The sequence below is a fragment of the Syngnathus acus genome, chromosome 11 (assembly GCF_901709675.1).
Source record: "Syngnathus acus chromosome 11, fSynAcu1.2, whole genome shotgun sequence".
Taxonomy (NCBI): Eukaryota; Metazoa; Chordata; class Actinopteri; order Syngnathiformes; family Syngnathidae; genus Syngnathus; species Syngnathus acus.
The window spans coordinates 8314576-8341488 of record NC_051096.1 but is presented as its reverse complement, the minus strand read 5'-3'; the positions used below and the strand labels follow the sequence as shown (position 1 = coordinate 8341488).

General features: G+C 45.9%; 2 protein-coding genes across 5 annotated transcripts; both read left to right on the top strand.

Moving 5' to 3' along the window:
* The first annotated feature begins 215 nt into the window (after positions 1 to 215).
* Positions 216 to 5794, top strand: rprd2a (regulation of nuclear pre-mRNA domain containing 2a). The gene is made up of 10 exons (XM_037264753.1): positions 216 to 686; positions 1162 to 1291; positions 1509 to 1660; positions 1745 to 1797; positions 1891 to 2017; positions 2100 to 2275; positions 2553 to 2910; positions 3015 to 3203; positions 3333 to 3488; positions 3569 to 5794. Exons 1-10 carry the CDS (start codon positions 512 to 514, stop codon positions 5089 to 5091), a joined length of 3039 nt encoding a protein of 1012 aa, XP_037120648.1. The 5' UTR covers positions 216 to 511; the 3' UTR covers positions 5092 to 5794.
* Positions 5216 to 26442, top strand: celf3a (cugbp, Elav-like family member 3a). Of its 4 annotated transcripts, none has more exons than XM_037264756.1 (15): positions 5216 to 5299; positions 6642 to 6773; positions 9981 to 10132; positions 11627 to 11709; positions 19123 to 19171; positions 19913 to 20038; positions 20495 to 20574; positions 20650 to 20793; positions 21046 to 21190; positions 21414 to 21563; positions 21658 to 21717; positions 22483 to 22587; positions 22867 to 23010; positions 23457 to 23589; positions 25540 to 26435. In XM_037264756.1, exons 1-14 carry the CDS (start codon positions 5283 to 5285, stop codon positions 23582 to 23584), a joined length of 1515 nt encoding a protein of 504 aa, XP_037120651.1. In that variant the 5' UTR covers positions 5216 to 5282; the 3' UTR covers positions 23585 to 23589; positions 25540 to 26435. The 4 variants fall into 4 exon arrangements, with proteins under 4 accessions (XP_037120651.1, XP_037120649.1, XP_037120650.1 ...); XM_037264754.1 differs by having other exon boundaries at positions 19910 to 20038; XM_037264755.1 differs by lacking the exon at positions 25540 to 26435 and adding an exon at positions 24200 to 24218 and having other exon boundaries at positions 19910 to 20038.
* Positions 26443 to 26913: the final 471 nt, after the last annotated feature.

Genomic DNA, 26913 nt, shown 5'->3' with positions numbered 1-26913 from the left:
ATATACACTTGCAGTAGTTGTTCTACAGTTTGGCAAATCCTATACGAATGACGAATGACTGTTTTGACGAGAATACAACTGTGAACGACTGTACAAAACGCAATCTTTTTTAGTACCGTTATGTGCCAGGAATCCGGAAGTAAACAAGTGCATATCCGCCTGAATCCGGATGTAAACAAACGGATATCCGCCTGAGGTGTCTCATTCGCTTCTTCCGACTAGGAACGCGGAATTTGTCACTTCACAGTCCTACGAAGTTCTGCCTTGCACGAAATCGCCCTTCATTTTTAATTGAATTGATACTCATTGTTGCTTTCATTCACGCGTCAATAGCGTGTTATTACTGGACGCAGAAAGGGAATTACTAAATATTTACGAGATCGTAACATGGCGATGGCCGCACACAGCGACCGAGTCTGTGCAACGGTAAGCTAGCCGGTGAAGCTAGTGCTAGCTATAGCTAAGTTGAGTGCGTTTTGATGAGGACAACGTAAAACAAGGAACTCTCGACATGGAAGCTGGAAGAGTGCGCAATTCTGGTGCCTCATTTGAGGCTGTGCTGGATACAAAGTTACTAAATGTGACGAATACAATGGATTCCATTCAAGGGCTGTCAACGTGGTGTATCGAGTACAAGAAGTACCACAACATGATCGTGCGACAGTGGATCAAGTGTTTGAAGAAATGTAAGTGTTGTTTTCTTTTGACCTCAAGACGTTGATGATCGGTGGGAGACTCACGTTTATCAGTCTAAATCGTAAAATGTATTTGGAGTACTGTGCTAACTCATTTCGAAAGACGAATTTACGTTGCTCTTAGCTTAGCCGTTTCCAAAGTAACGCTTGAGTTGATCGTGAAGCACCGACTTATGCACTTGACTATTGCTTCGCTTGCCACTTCTGTATCCGCGGAGAACATGTGAAATGGTTGTCCCATATTTGCTGGTATTACACGCCAATAGCAGTATAAAAATGTAGCAAAGTATGACGTTTGAAAACATACCTGCTCTTATCGACTGAGCTAAATAGAATGTTGTTATTATTCTGTGCATTAATAAGGACTATTTTCTCAGTCATTCGTCATGCTTATGAACAGGCATGGTTATGAACATCACATGGAGTTTCCTCCGCTTCAGATTTTTTGTTCTTTCTTCTCCAACAGCTAACACAGCACACAAGCTCAACCTGTTTTACCTCGCCAACGATGTCATTCAGAACTGCAAAAGGAAAAATGCTCTGGTCTACCGTACTTCATTTGCCGATGTGCTCCCTGAGGCGTTTGTGCTGATCAAGTAAGTCAATCTGGGCCTGATGAATTCAGCACAACGCCGCCATTCGAGATGTTGTATCTAGCGGACGAGCATTTATTTGTTCGTCCTGAAACTATTTACGTCAGTTGGCATAGATAAAGGAAGAAAGATACGAATTTCTCGACCAATTTCACGAACCGGTTTAGTGTCTTGTGAATATGATGAGAATCTGGCCTTCCTTTTGTTTGTGGTCGTGCAGACAAGAAGGTGACGCAAAGGTGGTGAAATCGGTGCAGAGGATACTGACCATCTGGCAGGAGAGAAGCGTCTATACAGATGCTGCCATTGCTGAGCTCAGGGGCATCTTAGTCAAAGAGGAGACCCCGCCTGTGACACCCGTGGAGCAAAAAAGTAAGCATCATCTCACCAGTGGGATTTCTTGACTTTAGTAGCTGCATGACTTCCTAATGGTTATGAATTTGAATTCGATTCAAGCTCCAGTTGAGTCCAAGGCAGATATCCAGTCCAAGATTGTTGCAGAATTTGTGGTAAGACTGGAGCGAAATGACTCATCTTGAAGGCAAACAAGCATGACTTCAAATACATTTTTTTTCGTTTCAAACGTCCTCTGTTTCTTCAAGCCTCAGTCCTTCATTGAGCAACTGTCTCAATACAAGAGGTCTCTAGAGGATGTGGACCTTAGAGAAAAGCAATTGGCAGCCATGAGGGTTGACATCTGCAGTTCTGAAACCCTCAAGAAGCTGAAAGGTCCCAAAATGATTCCGCTATCATTTCATCCAGCCCCACCCAGGCCCAACGCTTTGGTATGACATTGATCCTTTCCTTTCAGATAAGGCAGGAGGAAAGAAGTTCTCCCGGGACTTTGAAGAAGGCAATACACAGCTCCAAGAGTTTGTCAAGTTCTTTGACAAACAAAATAAAACGGGGCCGCTCCTTCTGGAAGCCCTGAGCAATGCCGATATCTTCTATGAGATGCAGTACAAAGAGGTCAAGATTGTTGCCAATGTAAGTTGAATGCTTGATAACATTCCTGTTTGGCTCTTCCGTGTTCTTAATGGATCCATCCATGGAAATGTCCCTTCCTTCCTTCCTTCCTTCCTTCCTTCCTTCCTTCCTTCCTTCCTTCCTTCCTTCCTTCCTTCCTTCCTTCCTTCCTTCCTTCCTTCCTTCCTTCCTTCCTTCCTTCCTTCCTTCCTTCCCTTCCTTCCTTCCTTCCTTCCTTCCTTCCTTCCTTCCTTCCTTCCTTCCTTCCTTCCTTCCTTCCTTCCGTCCTTCCTTCCAGGCCTACCAGACGTTTGCTAACCGAGTGAACCACCTGAAACGCAAGCTGGACAACCTCAAAGCGACCTTACCAGACCTGGACGATTCGCCTATTCCCTCACCCTCTGCGGATGCGCCATCTCCAACGGGCTCCGAATCTCCTTTCCACGACCTGGAAGTGGCCAAGCCTCATCCAGATACGGACACCTCGGCTTTGGATGACGAAACGGAACCTCCGGCCCCAAGTCCTCTGTCTTCGATTGGGGATTCCCCAAAACGAGTGCCCAATAGTGGCAGTGGCGGCGGCGACGATAACGTTAACCGGGAAGTGGAGGACATGGAGCTGTCTGATGACGAAATAGTCAGCGGAAGCATCATAGGTGAGCACGAAAACATGGATTCTTTTAAAAATGCTTTGTCATCTTGAGCTGATCCGTATGCATCTTGGTTTCGGTCTTTTTTTTTTTTTTCTTCCCTTCCACAGTTGAGGAGCAAGCGAAGAGCTCTGGGCCAAAATTGGAGGTGTCTAATCCCGTTAGCAAAAAGACCGAGCCATCAGTAGCAGCAGAGCAGCGCGCCTCATCGGATGCCGCATCTGGAAGTCTGGAAAATATTGACCTGGGTAAAATCGGCTCTATCCTCAACAGTTTTAACGCAGCCATGAAAAACACAGGTGAGGAGACTGCATACAGATGGTCACAATTTACAGCACCTTTGCTTTGACTTTGAACGATCCACTATTTCATGACATCGGAATTTCTTGAAAAGAGTCGTTACGAGTCTGTCCTTTGTTGTAATGCAGGAGCACCAGTGGAGAGCCACTGCTCATCAGCTGAGACGTTAGCTCCCTCCTCCGACGATGCCACCGCGTTGGTGGACATACTGGCGCAGGTGGACATGAGTCCCGCCGAGCTCCTTAATGCTCTGACTAAAGTCCAAGCCCAAGGTGGCCTTGCCGGTGAGCTTATTTTCCCTTTGACAACAATGGGCTCATTTGATGGATTTTGACACTGATTGTGTGCCGCCGTCCGTCATCAGGCATCACTTCTCTTCTGAGCAGCCCCGCTGAAAATGACCCGGAAGAACCCTTGCGTACAGGCGAGCCTTCTCCCTTACCCTCATTCACATCAGCTTCAGCAGCTCCCAATCCGAGTTCCACTCCCTTCCACTCTGCTACGCCGGCGCCCTCCACGCCGTCAGACGTCCCCGAAATGCCGACCGCTGCCCCGCCGCTGGAAGCACTCGGAGAAACGCCCCCGACAGCAGGAACGGCAGACGTTGCTAAAGCAGACAGTTTAGAATCCAAAATTCACAACTTCCTTCATGGCAATCCTGCTTTTAGCAACTTTGACCTTAGTTTCGCCCTTCACCTCCCCAATCGGGCGGATAACTTGAGCCCAGTAAGAGGAACCGACGCGCAGGGCGGAACACCGGTGCGTGACGAAGGCGGAGGCACCCCCACCCAAGATGAGGTTATGGACGTGACGTTGGGGCTCCCGAGGTCTTTAGGCGCAAACCCAGAGAGCGGGATGCCGGCTCCGTTCGCTTTCCGGGAAAATACTCCTCAGAGCGCCACCCGACGAGGCCACTTACAGCCGGGTGCGGCTGAGAACGGGCAACTGTACCAAACGTACCCGTACGCTGAGAACAATACGTCAGATCCCGTCGCACGATATGGGCCGACTCAAGGTGGAGGAGACGGAGCCGCAGGCGGCGGCGCACAGGCCTTTCAGGGGATGGCCGATAGGGCTTGGTACGATGAGGGGGGCTTGCAGCAGCCCGCGGGCTACAATGTTTCCATGCCGGCTTGTAACCAAACATTTGAGTACCAAGCACAAGCAAGGACAGAATCCAAAGGCTTTCAACAAGCCTCCGATTTCTTCAAAAACCTCCTTCCTCCTGTCCCCAAGTTACCTCCCCCTCCCCCCCTCCAAGCAGTTTTGGCGACTCCCGCCGAACAGCAGGCGGCGCCCCACGCGGACATGACCCAAGCGGAACCGAGTCGAGGTTTCCCCGGGATGGTGGTCCACGATCACGGACACAAGTCAGCCTTTCATTCAGATGAATCATTGTACGACGAGCAGGGCTCAACTCCAGACGACATGCGTTACCCACAAGAGCACGAGGATTACCAAGATGATATCCAAGCCCAAGGGGGCCCTGGCTTTCAGAACAGCCCTTACGAGCGCCCCGAGGCCCCTTTCTACCCACGGGGGGGCAGCCCTCAACATACCCTCCTCAGAGGCAGGGGGGGGCGCTTTGCCTCTTCCTCACTGGATTCTTTTAACAACCAGAGACGGAGCCCCCCTCATCCTCACTTTGCGCCCAGGCGGCGGCCGCCGCCGCCCCATTTCCCGATGCGTCCCCCCGGCATGCGACTTCTCCATCGGGTTCCCCGGCCCGGTCAACCCCCGTTTCCCAGGGGTCCCCCACGTCCACCGTTTCCTAATTTTCTGGGGCCTGATCCGAGACTAAGGGGCAAGCGACCCGTTCCCAGGGGAGGACTATATCCCGGTCCCATGTTTGCTCCCAAAAGACCCTTCCCACCCCCACGCTACTGACTGGACTAAGGTTCCTTACCTGCAGTGGGAGGTCAAATGTGAAAAGGCCGAAGGGCAAAATCACTCAGACGCTAAATTAGTGCCGATGAAGCAAAAACACTGTCCAAATCTGAAATAACAAAGACTGAGAAAGAATGACAACTACAGACTCCAAAAGGCAGAAGCTCCCAGAAGAGTGCTGAAGACAGAAGATGACCGAAAATAAAAGGTGGATATGTACTTTTTCCTTTCACACTTTTGGAGTTTTTTTCCCCCGTAATTATGTATAAATCACTCATCAGTGTTTGATCGGGCGGGGCGGGGCGGTTCAGTGTGTGCGCGCATGCAAAGCGCGCATGCATGCGCTGGTAGCCACCGAACGTATCTTTAGCCAGGAGAGTGTCAAAAGTACGTGTTCAGTGCTTCACCTTTGCATCTGCCATTTGTTTTCAAGTTGATTTCATTCACACCATCCATCTTAAAGCACCCGTTGGAGAGTTCCCTTTTGGGAATGAACATTTTCTTGACAGGTTGTGTTCCTCCTACAATTCACGTTAGCAGCTATTTCACCGTTGGAACGCTGACGTTTATAGTCGTGAAGCGATGGTCTCTCCGTTATCCTTTTGCTGCGTCGAGAAGCTGAAGCGCTGACGTTTGGGAAGGAGATCGAAGATGCTTCACTTTCACTTTATTTGTACGGTTGAATAAACATTTGATTTTGAAATACGGTGTTGTTTCTGCTTAAACGCCATTCTCGGTTCTCATGTCACGTTTTAAACCTTCAACTTTCAAAGAGAAAACGACCCAAAAATAGGCTCGTGCCATTCTTCAATTTGGCATCTCTTGCAATCAATGGTAGCATGAGCATTCTGCTTCTGCTTGCTACTAATAAACAGTGGGACAAAATCGAAATTCAAGATGCCTTTTAGCTTGAAAGAATGAATGTCAACTAAAATGATGTTTCAGCTAAACTAAATACTTAGTTCAGCTACTAGCTTAAAAATATAATGCACAAAACATTTCGACTGAAGTCAAACCACAGAAACATTTTCCTTCAGCCAGTCTTTGATGACCAAGAAAACAAAGTTGGCCTCCTTCCTATTTCATAAAATCAATAAAAGCTGATCATTTGTCTAATTTTCATCTTCATGATAGTGTACAACGACAAAAAAGGAATGAATACACATTACAAAGCCCAAGAAACATTTGTACGAAGCATAAATACAAGCTTCTATGCACTTGATCGAACCAATAGCATCCTACTTTGATCACGATAGTACTATTAATGTTTTTCATTGATGAACTGATCATTTAAAAGTAATGGCTGTCGCGCGCTGTAGCCTTCATGAGCTCTCGTAACGTGGAGGAGGGAAAAGGGGAGGCTTTTTTACAGTGTGATCATTTCCATCCTTTGTTGTTTGTGCAATGATGTGATCAAGCGGTGTCCCATCGTCTATCCTGTGTGAGGAATAATAGAAGCCTGATTCTGTGTTGCATGGCTCCATTTGATCCTGCTTGAATACCTATTTCCTGTTTCATCAGCCTTCCTCCCCTCCTATTTTCATCCTCAGGGCCCCACAGCACAGCACAGCACAGCCACACTTTGAAGTGTCACATGTGATGGGAAGCCTTTTTGGAACATCTTCCCTGATGCAGGTGTGTGTCAGCGGCACTGGAGTGCTTCCTCTTTCAATCCGCAACCTGTAAGCTTCCATCTTATTGCGTCACTTGTCCTGTCAGCAATTGAATCAAAGTGATTTTTTTGTTGTTGTTGCGTGTACTGAAATCAAGGAGTGGGTGTTACTATGTATAGAAATGGTGATTTAATGACCTATTTTATCCACTTGTTTAAAAGAAAATAAAAGAAATTATATATATATGTATATATACACATATATATAAATTGCAAATTTGTATTTCCCCCGACCCTCGCGGTCAGAAAATGAAATGAATGGAATTCTGCATCTCTTCAACTTGTACTTTGGATCATTTTGATATCCCCCAGTCATAATACACAAGGTGACAAGCAGCTTTTCGTCACCAGATGACGTTGCAGGTTGTGGAAAAAAAATGGACCGATTGTTTCCGTGACACAAACCACGTCCAGTGCTTTGTTTCCTTCCTCAATCACGTCCTGATGGGAGGATTCAAATGCTTTAGCCTCGTGCAGGCTTATGAGGATTTAGGGAGCAATGGCAGATGGCGGTCTCAGCGTTAAAGAGCAGTCGATCGACGTGTTCCCTTGTGGCAAATGCAGGATCGCCCTTGGATCCATGAGATGGTTCAGATCGTGACTGTGTGCGAGTGTGAGGCGTCGCTGTGCGCATGTCGGCCGTGCGCAGCCTGCAGTCATGTGGCTTCTTTGTTTACATGGAGCCACATTGCATTTAGGCCTTGTGTGTGTGAAAAGACATATCAAATCACAACTTTGTCTTTTCATCATCCTACGAACGGATACAAAGCGTTCTTTGCTGTCACACTGCATTGGGGACGACGAGGGCGAGAAGTTGTTGGAGCCTTTCAGCACCACGGCCAGTTCAGTTCCAGCACCAAACAAAAGACGGATTTGCGTAGCTGGATGTCAGGGAGCGTCCTTAAGTGCATAGTGAAAGGTGAAGCGAAGAGCTGCATGCGTGTATGGAAACAAATGTTTTCTTGACATTGGCACATCAAATTTACGCTTGTATGACGCAGATTGTTCAGACATGGGCCATTCCAGAATTGTAGGACAATTTAGGTGATTGACTTGTAAAAGAAAAGCTGTGCCAGTGATTATGACTCGAAGCATTCAAAATAAAAAAAAAGTGCTTAAGTCCGTCCACCTCATGGTCTGAACAATGAGCTTGATTATGTCATTTCAGCTGAGTCATGTAGCTCCCTTTTTTCCTCCATAGTTTGGACGGCTACATGCGTTCAGTAACATCTTGTACTCCGATTATTTACCCCCAATTCTGGAATTGCCCCAGGATGGCTGGTTGGACCTATATTCAACATTCAACGCTTTCTGGAATAATTCATATCTGTTTGTTCTGACTCTTTTTGGAGTATCGATCAAAAAAACATTATTTTTCAACGTGAAGCCTCTTTGATTTCATTTGCCCATCGAGTGTTGGATGTCACCAATACTGTGCAAATCTAAGTAGGCGAGAATAAATGTCATTCCTTCCAATAAAGAAAAGAGGACCGAAGGTTTTAAGCGCAGCATCGAAATAATAATAATTGCCAGTCATTTCGTGACGGTCCCTGACGGTTGACTGGCCCCGCCCACTGGAAGGATGGAGCGAGATGGACAGGGAGGGAGACACCGGCTTACGACGTCAAAGGAGTACACACACATATACACACACATACACACACACACACACACACACACGCACACACACGCTCACACACGCACATAAACACACGCTCAGAGGATAGATAGGACTGGAGAACCAACAGACTGACAATTCCCTGCGCTCCACTGAAGGAAGCCGAAATATCCAACACATTCACGTCGGTCGGGTCGGCGAAACATTTGGGGGATTTTTGTCTGAGGAAAGAAAAGAAAAATCTCGGGAGCGTCACGTTAAAGGAGGCAAAACTCGCTCGCTCGCTCGCTCGCTCCTTTCCGAATGAAGCCTTGTTAAATCTGCTTTCAAAAAGCATTTCAAGAGCCACCACAAGTCCAATGAACTGAATCGTTGAGACTGAACAAGTCCGAGGCGGAAGACAGCCAGCCAGGCAGGCAGGCAGGCAGGCAGCCACGCAGGCAGGCAGCCAGGCGTCCACTGTTTTCCTCCATTCTTTGCCAAGAGCAGCACCACAGGTAGGATTTGCAACTCTTTCTTATTGATAGATAGCTCTCAATTTAGTGGGAAACGTGTTAAATGAAGTCGTTGTTCTTATCGTTTTCTCTTGACAAAGACTCTCCAGCTGTGGTGACACATACACACGCACACACACACACACACACCGTCATGTTGAGTAAGGGATTAAATGTTGTCATTATTATTACATAGACATCACCATCTGTGAACATGAACGGGCGTATACTATCAGTATGGATTCCAAATGTTCATAACTGACATCTTCTGTATGGATATATGCAAATAGAACACAAATAACACTTGTTGTAGGTCTAAATGTCATATTTACACGCAAATGTGTTGATATGAGCCTTCCTACAATCATTTGACATTCTCTGTCCATACATTTGGCAATAACGCATCAGCAAATGTCTTTATGTATGCTCCCAAAAGATTGGGATAGTATCCAACATCATAACGAGAACTCTGTGGTATACAATATTTGTCCAGTGAGTAATAAGAGCCCCTGGAAATGGAGGGAGCCACCATAAAATGGTTGTCACTGCTATATAGATATATTTATTATGTTTACCCGCCGTCCATGATGTGTTGATTGTTCCATTTTTTATGAAATTGCGTATGAAGTCATTCTCCAGAGACTCCCAGAATGGCAGTAGGGTTTACAACGGCTTTGGAGTGAATTCTCCCATCTGCACCTCCATGGCCAGCCTCCTGTTTGCACCTCCTGTGCAGTGTGAAATGAAGCCCACGGGCAGGCAGGCAGGCAGGCAGGCAGGCAGGCAGGCAGGCAGGCAGGCAGGCAGGCAGGCAGGCAGGCAGGCAGGCAGGCAGGCAGGCAGGCAGGCAGGCAGGCAGGCAGGCAGGCAGGCAGGCAGGCAGGCAGGCAGGCAGGCAGGCAGGCAGGCAGGCAGGCAAGGCAGGCAAGGCAGGCAAGGCAGGCAGCCAGGCAGGCAGGCAGCCACGCAGGCAGGCAGCCACGCAGGCAGGCAGCCACGCAGGCAGGCAGCCACGCAGCCACGCAGGCAGGCAGGCAGGCAGGCAGCCACGCAGCCACGCAGGCAGCCTGGGCTCAGTGTTTGTGTCTTTCTTGCTCTTCCACAGACTCTCAATGAAGGAGCCTGACGCAATCAAGCTCTTCATTGGGCAAATACCCCGAAACCTGGAGGAGAAGGACCTGAAGCCCATTTTTGAGCAATTTGGCAAGATTTATGAGCTGACAGTGATAAAGGACAAATACACTGGGATGCACAAAGGTAAGGGAGCCATTCCACTCGTGTGTGTATAGAGTTACTTTCTCCGGGCTTAGCTGACATGTCACTTTCTATTTGGACGAGATACTACCCAGAGCACAACATTGGGTACACCTAATATGCCATTTGAAAAAATCACAGATAATATTGTTAGAAATGTATTCATTCAACACCTATTGTATTATAGAACCCCCCCCCCCCTTGCATCATGCTCAGGTGTTTACTCAAAATGATTTTGCCCCACTTATTTAGAAATGATCAGGATGATTTGCATGACTGTATGCAACAAGCAGAATTGAATTAGAATAACTTTTCAAGGTCAGTGCTTGGCATTTGTAGATATTTTTGGTGTAAAATCTTTAGAATCTTTCAGACACAATTGTAAGCTCTCTTTTTTTTCATTAGCATTATTTTCCACTATAATCTTCAATTGTAGAAAATCAACAAATTTAAATGCAAACGAAACACTTTTTTTTTTTAACCAAAGTCACACCAGGAGGATGAAGGAGTCACATGCGGCCACAGTTTACGGACCCCTTTACGAGGTCTCTTAATAGTGAGCAGGATTGTATTATGAAATATCAACAGGTTTGTGCGATCCAACCTAGACAGCACTGCCGCCGCCGCCGCCGCCGTTAAGTATATTATCCACCTGTTCTGAAAGACAGGCTAAAGCTGTTAGGTTAATGATTATCCTGGCTGTCATTTCAAATGCAAATCTCAGTATGAATTCATATAAAGCATCAGTCACTCGGGAGACTTGCAGGCCAGGTGCTATCGGTCCCCCAACACCATATGACACCTCCTCTGCATATATTTACATATTCATGATTGGTGGGAGCCCTAAAAGGTTAATGAAGGCCGTTTTGTATGATGAGGGAGCACATACATTCACATCCAATGGCTTTATATATATAAAAAAAAAAAAGAGCATTTGTTTGTAATCCAACCAGTGGTTCTCGTACTGTTATTTTGCTCTTTCTTCTAGCTGCTCGCCTTATTTTATGTGGACATAGGCATTCAACCAATCAATCAATCAATCAATCAGGGCTTGCACAAGAGCCCTTAGCTGCCTTGAATTCTAATTTGTCATCTTATCTAGACATACTCTGGACCATTTGACTCATTTCAGGAGAATCTTCTGGATCTAATAATAAAATCGAACAGATTTTTTTTCAGGGAAAAATACACACCTCTATTTTATTTTTTTCTGTGTGTTTATTATTATTATTATCATCGTCCATTTTATGTACCGTATGTGGAAAATGCCAGCAAGAAGCTTTTTCCAATCTCGTTTTTCGATTGTATTGTACTGATCATAATAGAATTGCTAAAGCAAAAAGTCATCCGATGATGACGACCTAAGCTACAGTAAGCCCATCCAATCCGTATAACATGACACGCCCGCTACTGACATTACACATTGAATAGCACGCAAATTTGACATTCAAATGGCACGAGTTTAACATTTGCTGATCTACTTGTGCTGATTTCCAGGATGCGCCTTCCTGACGTACTGCGCACGTGAGTCGGCTCTAAAAGCCCAGAATGCACTGCACGAGCAGAAGACGCTGCCAGGGGTGAGTGCTGCTGCTGCCGCTGCCGCTGCTGCTGCCGCCGCCGCCGCCGCCGCCTTTGTCTTTTTTTTCAGATACACGTAAACCAAACCCAAAAAAGGCTCAGACAGTCTCCGAGTGACGCAACGGGGAAAACCAAGTTAGACTCGCACGCCCCAACTTCCCCTTTAGCAGATCCGCTCCAATCATAGGGCAAAGGAAACTGCTCTCCCTCTTCTGTTTCAATTTGCCACACGTCGGCACCACGAGGCTTACGTTTGTCTCATTCGGCCGCTTTCATGTGTGTGTCTTTCAACGTGGCACCTCTTTCCCAATTGGAATCCAAGTAGCATAGCCAGGCAGCAGGTGTGCCAACATCTCCAGAGCCAAATATGACATGACAGCCACGTCTCTATAATAAGCCCCTATAGGAGAGATCAGGCGACAAGGCGAGGGATGACTGCCACTGAGTGCGCACCCAACTTGCCGTCGTTTCCTCTTTTACTAACAAGACTTTGTAACTCCCCCCCCAGCCATTTCCTTTTTTGTTATTTTGGTGGCAATTGACCTCCCTCACTTCTTTTTTCAACATTTCCTCCTCTTCAACCAAAAGCTGATGACTCCATTCAAATACCATGATCATTTTCTGCTTCACTAATGCTGTATACACTGATGCCTTGGGAAATAGACTGTCAAACCAAACTAGCTTAATGCTAACATACCATTGACACGCTATAATTTCAGTGAAGTTATTTGAACAGAAATGGTGGTGCAACACATGTAGACAGATAAACACGGCCATATATTCTTTATCATCTACGAAAAATAGCAAAAATAGAAATACAAAAATCGTTTTCATTTGATGAATGTTTTCGATGGCAAACTGGGTAAAATGTCATCATGTTATTGTAAAGGCATGCCATTGCCTATTTTGGGGACATTTGAACAAAGCTGGTTGTGACAAAACTAATCTCATTGTTAGCGTGACAGTAGTGTGACCCTTCCTGACCTCTTGAAGGGATCAGCAGGTCCCATGGCTAAAATCCCCCCCCCCCCCGACTCGTCTATCTTTCTACTCTACCAGTCAGCCCAAAATCTCTTACCTCTAAACTATGGGGAACATGCTTCTATGTTCACTCCCCCCTTTTGTATGTGCTTCGAAAGACACAAAAGCATCTTATTAGCTCCACATAGGCCAGGCCTCCCTGCTCCTGCTCCCAGCTGTGGCGTAATTGTCATATAATAGCACCTACACCGCCTAAGAATAATGGACTCCGGCATCCCATGGACAAAACAAAACAAAACATGAATGCAATTACACGACTGAGGAGAAGCAGAAAAAGAATATTGACCAGACACTGTGAGCTATGTTTCCAAGCTGTTCTTCTTTTTTTGTTTTTTTTTTAATACCGTGGTGTCTTAAGTATCATTAGAGACCCAGCAAAGGCCTACATGAGCAGAAAAAAAAGTTGACAGATGGCAAACAACAGCACCTGGCTTTGTGTAAAATTTCAGGTGAGAGGCCCGAGAGTGGGGAGGCACCGCCCCTTTCCAGACCCCTATTTGCGCACTCATTATGTGGCTTGTCAGCGCGCAAACATACGTTGATCGTACGTTAAGAGAAGCCATTATGGAACAGTGATGCCATTTGTCACTGTTGAGCGAGCCGCTCGCTCGCTCGCCCGCCCGGCGACACGCGTGGTCTCATCTCCGCTCCATTCGAAACGGCCGTATATTGCCCTTCATCAAAAGTCACTTAGCTGAATTAATATTTGCCCCGCTCTTGATTTGAAATGCAATCACTATTTAATCACGTGAAAAAGCCCGAGAACGTGTGTGTGTGTGTGTGTGTGTTTGTATGTGCCATGGGGGAAGGCAAGGGAAGGGAAGGGAAGGGAAGGGAAGGTGGGCAGGTGTTCACACTAACACACTTGAATGAGGGATGTATTGCTTTTGTGTCTGCGTCTCTTTGCTCATTCATACATGGAGCTTGCATTATGCGATGTCTTGTGTGAGTGTGTTGGTGCCGTTCATCCGAGTGGAACGTGTGACTAATTGTGACACGTAGTCACCCGTAAGCATCCAGACAAGGAGAGGGGGGGGGGGTTTATCAATAGTCTAAAAGAAATGGCTAATTATAGCACACTCTTTTGATGCCATGAGGATTTTGGGGTTAGGATGACAAAGGAAGAGGTTGGGGGGCTGGTCAAAAATCCATAGTATGCATTTTAACAACCAGTTTTTTTATATCCAATATTTCACTTGAAATACAGAAAGGTTTTGTGCTGATCATCCTTTGCTCACACATGAGCTCCTTAGTAGGTGATTGAAAGACAAGGCAGGGAAAAAGGTCACTTGTCACTCTGCAGTGACTATAAAGCTGAATGCTGAGTAGATTTATGAAGGCTGTGAATTCAAGTGAAATTGGGCACACAATGGGGCTTTAGGTGGGCTACATGCTAGAAAGGATGAAACCAAATGAACAGCGGCTTGCAATATGGGTGACGGCTGGGGGGGAGTGTGTTTATCAGCTTAAATACAGACATCTGTTACTGGGAAATAGTGTGTTTGGTGGCTGGGGGCTTGTTTGATTGTGTGCACATGCACAAAAGTGGAAGGGGGATGGATGTGTTGGGCTCTTGGAACTTTGGCATCAGGCTGCTCATCGAAAGTGTGCGCGCATTGCACGCCGGAGTTACGGTGGCATCAACAAGGTCCAATTTGAAAACGAGCAGACTTATCTGGACTCGCTCGCATACTGTACGAGGGAGGGAAACGTGTCCAACACTCGCTTGTGTTCCCTCTCTGCTCCGCTGAGTCGTGTCAAACAGCAGCTGACATGAATATTTAACAGTCTGAAGGGACCATCGTTTTCTTTGATGAAGGAAATTATTTTCCAGCGGTAAACTCAAAATGAACGGTGGAGCACAATCTGTTTGGATGTCAAAAAGATTTTTTTTTTCCTTGTAGGAAATAATGCAAATTGACATAAAGGGTCAATATTTTGCCGGCGGCATACAGTGAAGGTCTGCATTTTCATCAACAACATAAATCGTGAACAGCCCACGGCGGAACTCTCTGCAGAGGTGGCTTGGATAACACCGGTGTATTGGTCATTTCACAGAGATCTGAAAGAGGGAGGGGCTACGCCGTCGTGGGCGTGGTCACGGCTGACCGTTTTATTCGGATGGCACCGTTCATACGAATAATGTTGAAAGTGCAGTAAGGGCACACGAGTGTCAAATGTCCTCAAAAATCAAACGGAGAACAAGACACAACGAGAAAAAGTAGCGCACAGACCTCCACCAAGGGCAAACAATCCATCTGTCTGAATTGTTGGATTTCCAAATGCCATTTTAAGAGCATATTCAAGCATTTAGGTGCAGCGCCATCTGCTAGATGGCTTCGATGCTGGCTGTCCCACTTTGCCACCCACAATGCATGCGGAGTGGTGCTTCAAGTCCAAAACATTATAAACACACCTCATCAAACGTTGATTGCCAATGGGCAAAAAATCGGAAGACCATATCTGTGCAGGGACCCGCTTTGAGCATATTACACCTGTGAAAACATCAAAAGGGGAAGAACTTGTGCAGCGTGATGTCATTTGAATAGAAAGGTAGACATGGCATAGCTACTGGGTATATGATATCTACGTGCGTATATAACATGAAAGTGGTGGATCTTTGCCCGCTGTATGACTTTAAAAAGCACTGGTCTTTGATTGTGATGTGATTTGGAATGTTGATGTGCATTAGCCACGCTGGTGCTGCAGCAGCTCTGTCGCTCCAGACTCAATCGAGTGATTGAATATTATCGAGCTGTGCACTGACGAGCTGTCAGTGTGGCTGATGTCTGGAGTTTGTCACAGAATCCGATTTATGGTACCACTTTGTGTGTGTGTGTGTGTGTGTGTGTGTGTGTGTGTGTGTGTGTGTGTGTGTGTGTGTGCTTGTGCGTGCGTGCGTGCGTGTGTGTGTGTGAGCAGAACAATAACTGAGCACTTTCATGTCTTCCATGCTTTATTCCAAGCTTTTGTCCGACCTTCCACTGTCCCACTGTGTGTTTATCACCTTTACATTTGTATTTTCACATGTGAATATATCAATTTCCACCTGTGCCTTGTCTTTCTTTCTTTCTTTCTTTCTTTCTTTCTCCCTGGAGTGTGTTGATGGAGACGCAAAGGCAGCAGAGACAGGAGCGGAAGCGAGCAGGGAGGAAGGGGGAGGTGGCAGGTTGATTATGGTCGCAGGTCTCGTTGCCTGGAGACAGCTGGGACAAGGGATGCCAGGTTGCTAAGCGACCCCGCACGATGCAATGGCCAGCGCTGCTATGTGATGGAGCCGAGTGGATTGGGAGGGAGGGCAGAAAGAAAAAGGGAAATTGTCTTTGTGCCCCACGGCCCCACCCCTCTAAACGAAGTCTGCCTCCGCGCTGTAAATGTTCTTGAAGGAGATCCACGGATATGTTCGTCATTCTGAAGCAAAATTGAAGGCGAGAAAGATGCGACCCAGGTGGAAAGAAGTGACATTCTCATTGCTCTCCTTGTAATAGAAAGGCAAGAAAAATGGCACTATTCATATCATCTCCACCCCAGGAGATGATAGTATATTTTATTCATATTATTATTACAAGATTTGCTCATCAGAAACTATGATATAGACATACACAATTGAGAATCGGCAATTTTACGCTTTTTTCCCCCCAGTATTTTGCCACTACTTTTTTTTTTTTTTTTATAACACCACTAGCCAGCCACGCTTCAAAATGGTGGTGTAGGAATTGTTGAAATGTTGCAAGCAAAGACACCCTCTGCATCTCTTGAATGCAATTCAATTCAGCCACTCTGGGCCGCGTATTTGAATAGGCCTGCGCAGGGCAGAAAGAGGATGTCGCTTGTGTCACGTGTGTGCACTTATGCCAGGAGAAGATGTTTGTTTATCCCTGCGATTGATGAACATCATTGTGTGTGTCGCGCGCCGCCTAATATTGATGAGGTCTCTGCACAAGATTTTTGTAAACAAGCCGTGCAGCGGACGGAAGGGCGGGGGGCGAACTAGCAACAGGAGGAGGGAAAAGCTTGTAAAATGTGTCAGTGATGAAGGCTCCGAGGGAGCTCTGCTCTCAAGGCTAACATTCAACAGGCGCAAATGTGTCCGCTTCTGCCTCTCATGCCGTTCTTTTTTTTTTTTCCTTCCTTCCTTCCTTCCTTCCTTCCTTCCTTCCTTCCTTCCTTCCTTCCTTCCTTCCTTCCTTCCTTCCTTCCTTCCTTCCTTCCTTCCTTCCTTCCTTCCTTCCTTCCTTCCTTCCTTCCAATCTAATCCCCCCATCGCATCTCCTGACTCCCGACCCATAAACACCCTTTGTCCGCTTTCGTTTGTTTGCCTCTCATCTCCCGCGCGTGCTGTTTACCTGCTCGGCCGGTGGTCCTCGCGGCAGGTGTTGTCATGGCGATGGCCAATACGCGAGAGGTAGTCATCGGAGCCCGGGGGCCGGTTGCCGTGCCGATCTGGAGTGGCTGGGCCTCGACGGCCTCTACGGCCTCTACTTCTCGCTGTTGTTCTTCTGGTGTATTTGGATTTCTATCGAGCGGGGCCATCTGCTGTGCCGCCCCTTATCTTTGGCTGTTTGTCTTTGTTGGCCAGCGCCGTCGTTCAAACATGACACTGGAGCTGATGATGATGATGATGTTGTACAAATCGGATCCCATTTCACCATCCTTTTTTTTGTTTGTTGCTAGAATCCTTTTCATATTAGCAATGGTAATGATACAAACAAGGTCCAGATGACTTTTATGCTCTTATAGAAGAGGATGAATGTTTGTTAAGAAAACTAGTCTGATCTTCTCTTCATCAGCATATAGACAGTAGAAATGTTTTCTCTCTACGGACTGCGGCGCGGTAACGATGGCAGCCACCAGTATTTCCACATATTACTGTAATGTCCTGTGACGCAGCGCAAACGGATTGGGCCGTAATTGATGTCCGAGCAAACAGCGGGCAAGGAGACAATTGGTCCAGGCTTTTAAGATCCCAACGACAACAACAACGACATTGCTGCATGTCGCTTGATTGGAATTCACCACATCCGTCCGTCTGTGACTATTCAGATGGGCCTGGGATAAATACGCAGGCCACAATGGCAGGTGTACTCCCAAACAATCATTTCATGACATCGATTTATTGACTATAAAAATAGCAATCGCCCTGCAGAGGTCAATCCAAAAGGTCTAAGAAAGTGTCCAGTTTAGCAAAGATGAACAATAACAACGTTTGTTTGAGTAATTGCTGTATGATTTTAAGAGCGTCCCCAACACTACAGCAACTTTCCCCGTCCCCACTAATTGGTGCAATCAATGGGACCCCCCTCGGCGAGGAGCCCCCTTTGCAGCAGGTGTTTGCGTTATTTCAACGTGGCATCAAGAGCAGTTGTGCATGCAGGAACTGGAGGCCCAGAGCGATCAATAGTGTCTCCCGGTGACCGATCACAGCCGATTAATCAGTGACACAAGATCAGTGAGTGGCTGAAATGTCACCAGCTCCATAATTAAGACCTTCATTAAGACACAGTTAACAGAGTGGCACCCTGTTACATGCATCCTCCTGCCTTGTCTCTCTCCAAATGCTCCATTCTATCCCTCAGTCTGCATTTAACCCCCCTTACTGGTTTTCTTCTTTTCCTTTTTTGCACAACGTCCCCCCCCCTCTGTGCGCTCTTCATATTTGAAAGACACTCATGTGTGCAATTTCATATAGTGCTAGGCTAAATAAAATAGAAGGCAATTGTGGAGGGGGGGGGGGGGGATCATTTCAGCAGCTTGTCAGTTGATGAAAAGGAAGTTTAATCCCGTGTTGTTGTGCTAACCCCCTTTTGCCTCAATCTTTCATTTCCACGTCCTCTGCCCCGCCCGCCCGGGCCCGCCCTATCACCCGGCCGGCACGCTTCATCTTTGCCTCTGTCAGGCTGAGAATATCTTGGCTATGGTGTGATGCCGCATGCTCCTGTAATCCAGATTAGCCGGCGAGTGTTCTTAATCTCATCACTTGCCCGATCCCTGTGTGGGCGGGTGTGCTTTTCCTGGTTTTGACGCGATCGGGACGGAAGGAGCCATAGATTTGGGATTAGAGTGGATTCTGAGAGAGAGTCACTCGAGGGAAGGTAAAGCGGAAGAGCCTTCCATAGTGCTATTGCACACATGGGAACACTTCATTAGGTACACCTAATAACGTCCAATATGTCAACTGGGATTGAAACCATTACGGAGGTACATGTTGAGGTTTTTCCTCTATTTACCCTTTTCAAAAAAATCTCCATCTACAGCCATAATAATAAATGATTACAATATTATAATATATTTTGATCAATACAAAATCATTTGACGTTTGGGAAAAAACAATTGACTGACTGCATCATGTGCATCCATGTGTATGTTTACAGATGAACCGTCCCATCCAGGTGAAGCCAGCAGACAGTGAGAGTAGAGGGGGTAAGCGACACCTGAGTCCACCCACCCACAACACACACACACACACACTTAGGTCGCTATTTTTGGCATTTTGATGGAACCCCCCCCCCCCCCCCCCCCCAACATGTTATCGGTTGTGAGCAACAGCTGTATTTCATTCATTTGCTTCACTTTCAGCTTGTCCTCATGCCGACTCACTGTCACGTTACGGCCACAGCTGAAAATAGTGTGGCTGGCGGTGCATTTTGTTCGCTCTCTCGTAAGCGTTTTCACAGTATGAAATCCAATTTCACGTAGTGTACATAAACAATGGCAGCTGAGGAGTACAAGCCTGGTGGGAAATGAGAAGATGACATCACAGACTGGGCCATAAGTGGAGGAATATTTTCCGTCAAGAGCCACTGCCAGATGCTGCTGTTAGTCTGTTTGGATGTGCATTTGCGTTACTGCACTCTGCTGGTGAATTGAAGTGTAGCAGACGGCCTCGATTTGAGGCACGCTTGTCTGCTTTTATTCCAATTTTCATTTTGGAATTGATGGTAATACGGGAATGACGATGATGTCATCCTATCTAATAATGCCGAACAAGTGAGTTACAACTGCACACAATAATACAATGAAACAAATTCTTTTTATTTTGTAAATCAAATAGTTTGATCGGCATCTTTTCTCATTCGCTATCCCTAGCTCCAACTGTTATTACCTAATCATATGACTGTGTTATATCTGTCTCCTGTCGATACGCTCCTTCCTCCTTAGAAGACAGGAAGCTGTTTGTGGGCATGCTGGGAAAGCAGCAGACGGACCCCGATGTCAGAAAGATGTTTGAACCCTTTGGCAGCATCGAGGAGTGCACGGTGCTCCGCGGGCCCGACGGTACCAGCAAAGGTAACCAACCTCTCACCCGAATTGCAGAGCAAGTAAGAAACTCGAGCTCTCGCAAAAGGCATAAATGCTCAATCTGATATGCCTTGGGTTGAAATAAATGGATGGCATCTCTTTGCCCTCGCATGACTATTGTGGGTAACAACGCGAATGATATTTGCCATGTCAATCAAAGTGTGACGACAGTTCAAACATAGACGGCAGGTTTTCTTTCCTGCCTGTTAGTCTGTTGCCTGAGGCATGACTAATGGCGCAATAGGTTTGATGGCTCATTGCTAATGACGCCGGCCGGCGGCGCTTTACGGCTTGTGATTGATGAAGCAATGAATGCTGGCTTCCTGGACCATGTTTCATGACACCAAGGTTACGGAATTAAAGGTGGCGCCAAATGTATTTTGAAACGGACGCATCCAGCGTGCGCCAGGCCACGCTATGATGCTGCTGCGTCCTCTCGTCTAGGGTGCGCATTTGTAAAGTTCCAGAACAACGTGGAGGCCCAGGCTGCTATCAACGCTCTGCACGGGAGCCGCACTCTACCAGTGAGTCTTGTACACACTCGCACGTTGGACCTTTTGCCTCGCAGCCCGTTTGGATTTTTCTTCCTTTCCCTTTAGGGAGCTTCGTCCAGTCTGGTCGTTAAGTTTGCCGATTCGGAGAAGGAGCGGGGACTTCGGCGAATGCAGCAGGTGGCCTCTCAGTTGGGAGTCATCAGTCCCATGACCCTGCACCTCGGGGCCTACAACGCCTACACGCAAGCTGTGAGAAACGGTTTCTTTTCACACTTTCCAAAGAATCAAAGTTTGCGAGCGACAGCCGGAGCCGATACAAGAGCCGTCCGTCAGCAATGCTCGCTTTGGAATGAGAAAAGAAAGAAAGAAAGAAAGAAAGAAAGAAAGAAAGAAAGAAAGAAAGAAAGAAAGAAAGAAAGAAAGAAAGAAAGAAAGAAAGAAAGAAAGAAAGAAAGAAAGAAAGAAGCTTTCGCTTCATGCGATGTTTTTTGGAACCCCCAGTTGATGCAGCAGCAGGCACTGGTTGCCCAGTCCGCCTACCTTTCTCCCGTTGCCACGGTGGCGGCCGTTCAGATGCAACAGCTGGCTGCCCTCAACCCCAGCAGCATCATCGCCACACCCATCGCATCCATCACTCCCTCCTCAGGTAACGTAACAAGAGACGCCATTTCTCGTCTCATTGACCATGTCCACTCTTTTAGGATATGTAAAATGACATCCAAGTTGCGCCGAGCCGATATCGATTCATGTTTGACGAGGCCATTTTGTTGTCAGATGATCCCATTAAGACGACTTGAAATCGGACCAATGGGCGATTTCATGATTGATCTCAGTCAATGTGTTTCAATTCGATATGATTTCCTGTGCAGGTACCAGCACTCCACCCTCCATTGCGGCCACACCTGTTCCTGCTCTGCCTCCACCCATCGCAGTGAGCAGCTACCCCTCCGTGGCAGCGCCACCCAATGGCCAATCGGCAACCGAGGCCCTGTACACCAACGGGGTCCACGCCTATCAAGGTATCCCGCCGTCCATCGGCACGACCCTGGTATTCCAGTCTTTGCAATTGTGAGCAAATGAAATGAAGCGACCGATGATGTTTTTGTGTCACAGCTCAGAGTCCTGTGCTGGACCCCCTGCAGCAAGCTTACACAGGCATGCAGCACTATACAGGTGAGGCGCACTCACTCCGTAATGATGGCAAGTGCCATTTTCAGAATGAGGCAGCAGCACAAAGAGTAATCATTCATTCACTCACAGCATTTCCTTCATTATTAAAGGAATACATTCCTCATTCAAAAAAAGTCATTGATGGATTTCAAGTGTACGACACTATATTCCTCCCTAGCCAAATATTCAAAATCAACATTCTGGCTCGCCGTTCCATTTTACGCAGGATACGTGACCTGAATACAAAAACCTCTTACGTAACGTCATCAAAGACCTGCGCCCCATTTCCAGCGACGGTTTCAAGTCGACATCCAAATGGTCATTCTCTCTCTTATAATTGCTATTTGTGCACAAGGAATCATATTCAAGCAAGTGTTCAAACTCAATCCTCCGTAAAAACAAAAACCTGTCCACTGTGTTGTAGTCATATCAAGAAAAAATGGAATTTCGGATCACGACGCGCCATTTAAAATGCAAAGATGTTTTTTCTCTTCTGCATGATTAAGCAGCCCGATTGCTTGAACATATTTCGTATTCTTTGGGCACTATTTGTATTCTTATCTACGTACATCTTACTGAATTTCTTCAGATAGTATTCACAACTTTGTTACTTTACTGCCAGACGGTTGGCAGCTTTCATCATGGAGTCATCGAAATCAAATCGATATAAAAAAATCGGAATGTACATAAATCGCCATGTCCCTTCAAAACATGTCAGTGAGATGTTTTTTATTTGATTATTGTTCTTGTGCAATAATCTTTTGTCAGCCACCTATCCTGCTGCCTACAGCCTGGTGGGGCAGCCGTTCCCCCACCAGCCCACCCTGGTAGCTCAGCAGCCACAGCAGCCGCAGCAGCTACAACAACGTGAAGGTAGGAAAAAAACCCAACAACAAAAAAGTCTTTGAATGTGAAATCACCGCAGGCGTGTTGTCCAACACGTCATTTGGCAGAATTTAGATTAGAGGTTATCAGTGTGCAAACAGCCATGCAGTGCAGTGCAGTGCGGCTGCTTTATCGCTTCTTGACTTGATCAGCTTTTAGTAGTATGTACCTTGCTTTGGTACATCATGATTACAATGGTACAATGTAGCATTTGTAGCATGAGGCTATATGGAGTGAGAAAGATCTCTTTTTTCTCTTTGTGCAAAGGTCCCGAAGGTTGCAACATCTTCATCTACCACCTGCCTCAGGAGTTCACCGACTCTGAGATCTTGCAAATGTTCTTGCCCTTTGGAAATGTCATCTCAGCCAAGGTCTTTGTCGACCGTGCCACCAACCAAAGCAAATGCTTCGGTGAGCTGGAGCCTTTGCTGATCACGATTATTGTTATGATAATTGTCAGCCGTGTGGTATTTAGAAAGAAAGACAAAAAGATGATTCTGGACGCAGGTTGCTTCGTACGCTATCTCGGTCGGAGCCAAAGCACATATTTGACATGAAAAAAAGAAATGTCACAAAGCATACACAGTATGTCCTAATAATAATAATTTTGTGTGCACGCTGCTGTTGGGGAACGTTATTTTGAAGCTTTCCCGACCTGATGAGCTGTTTTTAGGAAGTGGTGAGCAGCTTTGACGAAGGCTGAAGTGACAGCCCAAAGTCAGATTTTTCTCTCTGTGGGAAAAAACAACAACTTTCAACCTACTTTGACAAAATGAACATCCCAATTTGCCATACTTGTGCAAGCTGCTATTTTAATTTCTACTTCATCAATGATTGATTGTTTCTATTCTCCTCAGGCTTTGTGAGTTTTGACAATCCATCCAGTGCTCAGACTGCCATCCAAGCCATGAATGGCTTCCAGATAGGCATGAAGAGACTGAAGGTGCAACTGAAAAGGCCCAAGGATGCTAACAGACCTTACTGAAGGAGGTGAGCTTCCAAGTAGAATATGGCACAGACAGACAGACAGACAGACAGACAGACAGCTACTAAGATTAGCCAGACAGACAGCCATTCAGCCAGTGTAAACGAGAGCTCAGTTCTTCTAAAGTGGCCAATCTCCATGTGAACATGTCAGTAATCCACAGTAGATTAACTTGAATGCGGCGCAGCACTTCTATGGATGGATACATTGCAGGCAGGCAGCCACGCAGGCAGGCAGCCACGCAGGCAGGCAGCCACGCAGGCAGGCAGCCACGCAGGCAGGCAGCCACGCAGGCAGGCAGCCACGCAGGCAGGCAGGCAGGCAGGCAGCCAGGCAGGCAGGCAGGCAGGCAGGCAGGCAGGCAGGCAGCCACGCAGGCAGGCAGCCACGCAGGAAGGCAGCCACGCAGGCAGGCAGCCACGCAGGCAGGCAGCCACGCAGGCAGGCAGGCAGGCATCGGTTTGAATGTTTTCTAGTATTGGAATAATCAAATCTCCTGTAGATCACAATGCAACTGCTGTCAGTCATGAATTTTTCGTTGACCTTTCATTTATTGTTTTTGTGCTGTGCCATATGCCATTTTTCCTGAAACAAAATCCTCACACCACTCTCAAGAGCGTCTGTCCCGCCCGTCCGCCCGCCCGCCCGCCCGCCGTCTACATACATAAATCGTGGAGACGTGCGTCGCTATGGCTACGGTTGCTTAGCGAGCGCTAAAAGCTCCCCCTTCCTTCTCACTGCGTCGTAAGTTAATTGGCCTGTGTTGGTTGCTGTGGCGATATTGCCTGTGATGGTTGCCATTAGCAATTTTTTTTTTGGGGGCCGTTGCCTTGATTCACCATGCTCAACTGCATGGCGGGTTACTGTGGCAACCGTCAACTGTGTTTGGTGCGTTGTGAGTTTCCTCTTATTATTTTGTCGTGGTTTCAATCCTTGCAAACACTGATCGATAAAAAGTCACTTGACCTCAGCATTTGTAAGTCACTGATAATCATGACATGCTTCTTTTTTTTTTTTAAACAAACCAAATTGTCAAATAAATATGAACTTAATAGAGTTCTATCCTTCACCTTTTTTTTATTTGGTAATCTGTCATGATTATCATTCTTACACTTTCCCTTTGTTTAGTTGGATGGTGTGGTAGTTTTCCTGAGGGGTTTTTGTTTGGTTGTAACTGAATTTCATGTGACTTTGTGCCTGAACTTTGGTTGTTGTTTGTGACACTGGAAATGTAATGAGCACATTGAAATACATAAATAGGGGAGAGGACAACGTTTGTTTATGACGGTAGGTGTGTGTGTGTTTGTGTGGGTGTGAGACCAAGTGAAATTTGGAGTGTAAACGTCGATGTAATATTAATTGGGTATCGATTTTGGAGACGTTAGTCTAAAAAGGTTCGGGTTAATCCGTTAGGTTCCTGTGACATGTGCTGATGGCGGAGGAAACGTATTCCTCTTTAGGAATTCTGGGGACCAAAAACATATCGACAATTTTCCATCAATGTGTTCCTCTGAAATTTGTAATCTACATCATGCTCACAGTGTATCTGCAAATCACCGGCAAGATGCAAGTTGTTGTCAAAGTAGGAGATGATGATGATGATGATTATAGGACTACGCAAATAGGCAACCTTTTTCATCCATAAGATTTGGGCAAACATTGGAGTGAGTGCCCACCAGAATTCCTACTGTGCATGTTCTCAATTAATTTGCCTGCCTAAAGAGATGAAAAGCTACTTTTGTCCAAATGTGCATTCACTTGCAGCACAATGACTGCCGCTGTTTGACTTGCATGGACACTCCAATTGAATAGTGACACTCCCCTGCAGTGTCATTACAAGCAGTGCTTATTGATTGCAGTTAAACAAACAAACAAACAAAACAAGAAAATATGAATTTGTACGTATCTCATGTTGCTTTAAAGACTTTGTCTTTTCTCTCTCGTTTTGCCTCTAGGACAATTTAGGAGTTCAATCAAGAAAAACCACCTCGGGATGTCCCAGCCTTGTTTGGTTGTTTGACCAACCATAATAGCACATAGGAGCAACACTTTACACACACACGCACACACACAGAGAGAAAAAAAAGACAGTATGACATGATTTAAAAATACACCCAAAATACCAAAACACGACTAACTGCAGTAATATCATCCAGCCACAAATACTACAATATCAGAAGCGCTCCAAGAGTTCCTATCATTCCATAGCTGGATTCATTTATATGATGTACATATTCTGTCAGCAACAACTTCTAATCTACATGTTTAAAAAAAAAAAGAAGAGCATATCACTTATGTGATTCTACTGAACAGGGTCCTGCTGTATAGTGTGATTTGTGATCTAGAAGGTCGGCTCTACACAGTCGGGAGGGAAAAGAAAATATATTCTGTATCATTACCACTGGTAATTTTGTTATGTAGAAGTAGTTTGATTATTTATACTTAAATTAAGATGATGGAAGAGAATTGAATGGGTTTCCTCACACTGTAAATACCTTGGTTGGGAGAGGGCGGGGCTAGAGGGATGAGTCAAAATCTAAATCTTCTTCTGCTGCCACTACTTTTCAACTTTACAAAGTGGAAAAAAAGGGGTTGGGATTTTTTCTATCTTGTTTTTTTTTTACGTTTAATTTATTTGGTCATAAATTTGATGGGGGGGGGGATGTGATTTGTTTTTATTTATTTGAAGAATTAAGAGGACTCATTCCTTCAAGACAATGAATATCCTTATTATAGAGTTTTTAAATGACATAAATGTAAGGAAGTTAAAAAAGCATAATGTTTCCTTATTTATTCTCTACAGTTGCTGTTTTAAAATATGTCTTTAAAAGAAAATAAAGTACAATTTAGACAAAAGACAGACATTGTGGCAGATGTTATGTGTGTTTGGTGCCATTTCTCCATAAAAAGGAACTTCATAGAGAGAAGACAGCTAAAAGAAAGACAAATAAGACTGTTTTCTGGTGACTGTATGAATATGGAGTGGATGGGGAAAAGTGTTTGGAGCTCTGGTCTGCCAAAGCATTCTGGGTTTGGTCTGATGTGTCGAAACACGCTTCTGTGGCATGTCTGAAGTACGACGGCCTCATTTTTTGGCTGCAAGCTGCTGTGAAAGAGAAGAAGAATCAAGATGAATACAATTGTAAAATCCGAGATCATAATCGTTTTCTGGATCTGAATATACTAAAAATACTAGTATGTGCCGTGTCCTCACAAGACAATTCAGCACGAGTAGAACTGTCCTATTGATAACCTTTTTATTTTTGGTTGTTTTTACGCCTCTAGCCGTTTTTAGTGTGGACAAATGGCGACCAATAAATGCATATGAA

Excerpts from the sequence above, each read along its gene's own strand:
- rprd2a (XM_037264753.1), top strand. The coding sequence starts at position 512 with ATGGAAGCTGGAAGAGTGCGCAATTCTGGTGCCTCATTTGAGGCTGTG. Across the intron at positions 2,276-2,552 it reads AGGTCAAGATTGTTGCCAAT|GCCTACCAGACGTTTGCTAA; the intron begins GTAAGTTGAATG and ends CCTTCCTTCCAG. Across the intron at positions 3,489-3,568 it reads AGCCCAAGGTGGCCTTGCCG|GCATCACTTCTCTTCTGAGC; the intron begins GTGAGCTTATTT and ends GTCCGTCATCAG.
- celf3a (XM_037264754.1), top strand. Across the intron at positions 20,039-20,494 it reads GCCCGACGGTACCAGCAAAG|GGTGCGCATTTGTAAAGTTC; the intron begins GTAACCAACCTC and ends CCTCTCGTCTAG. Across the intron at positions 23,011-23,456 it reads CAACCAAAGCAAATGCTTCG|GCTTTGTGAGTTTTGACAAT; the intron begins GTGAGCTGGAGC and ends TATTCTCCTCAG.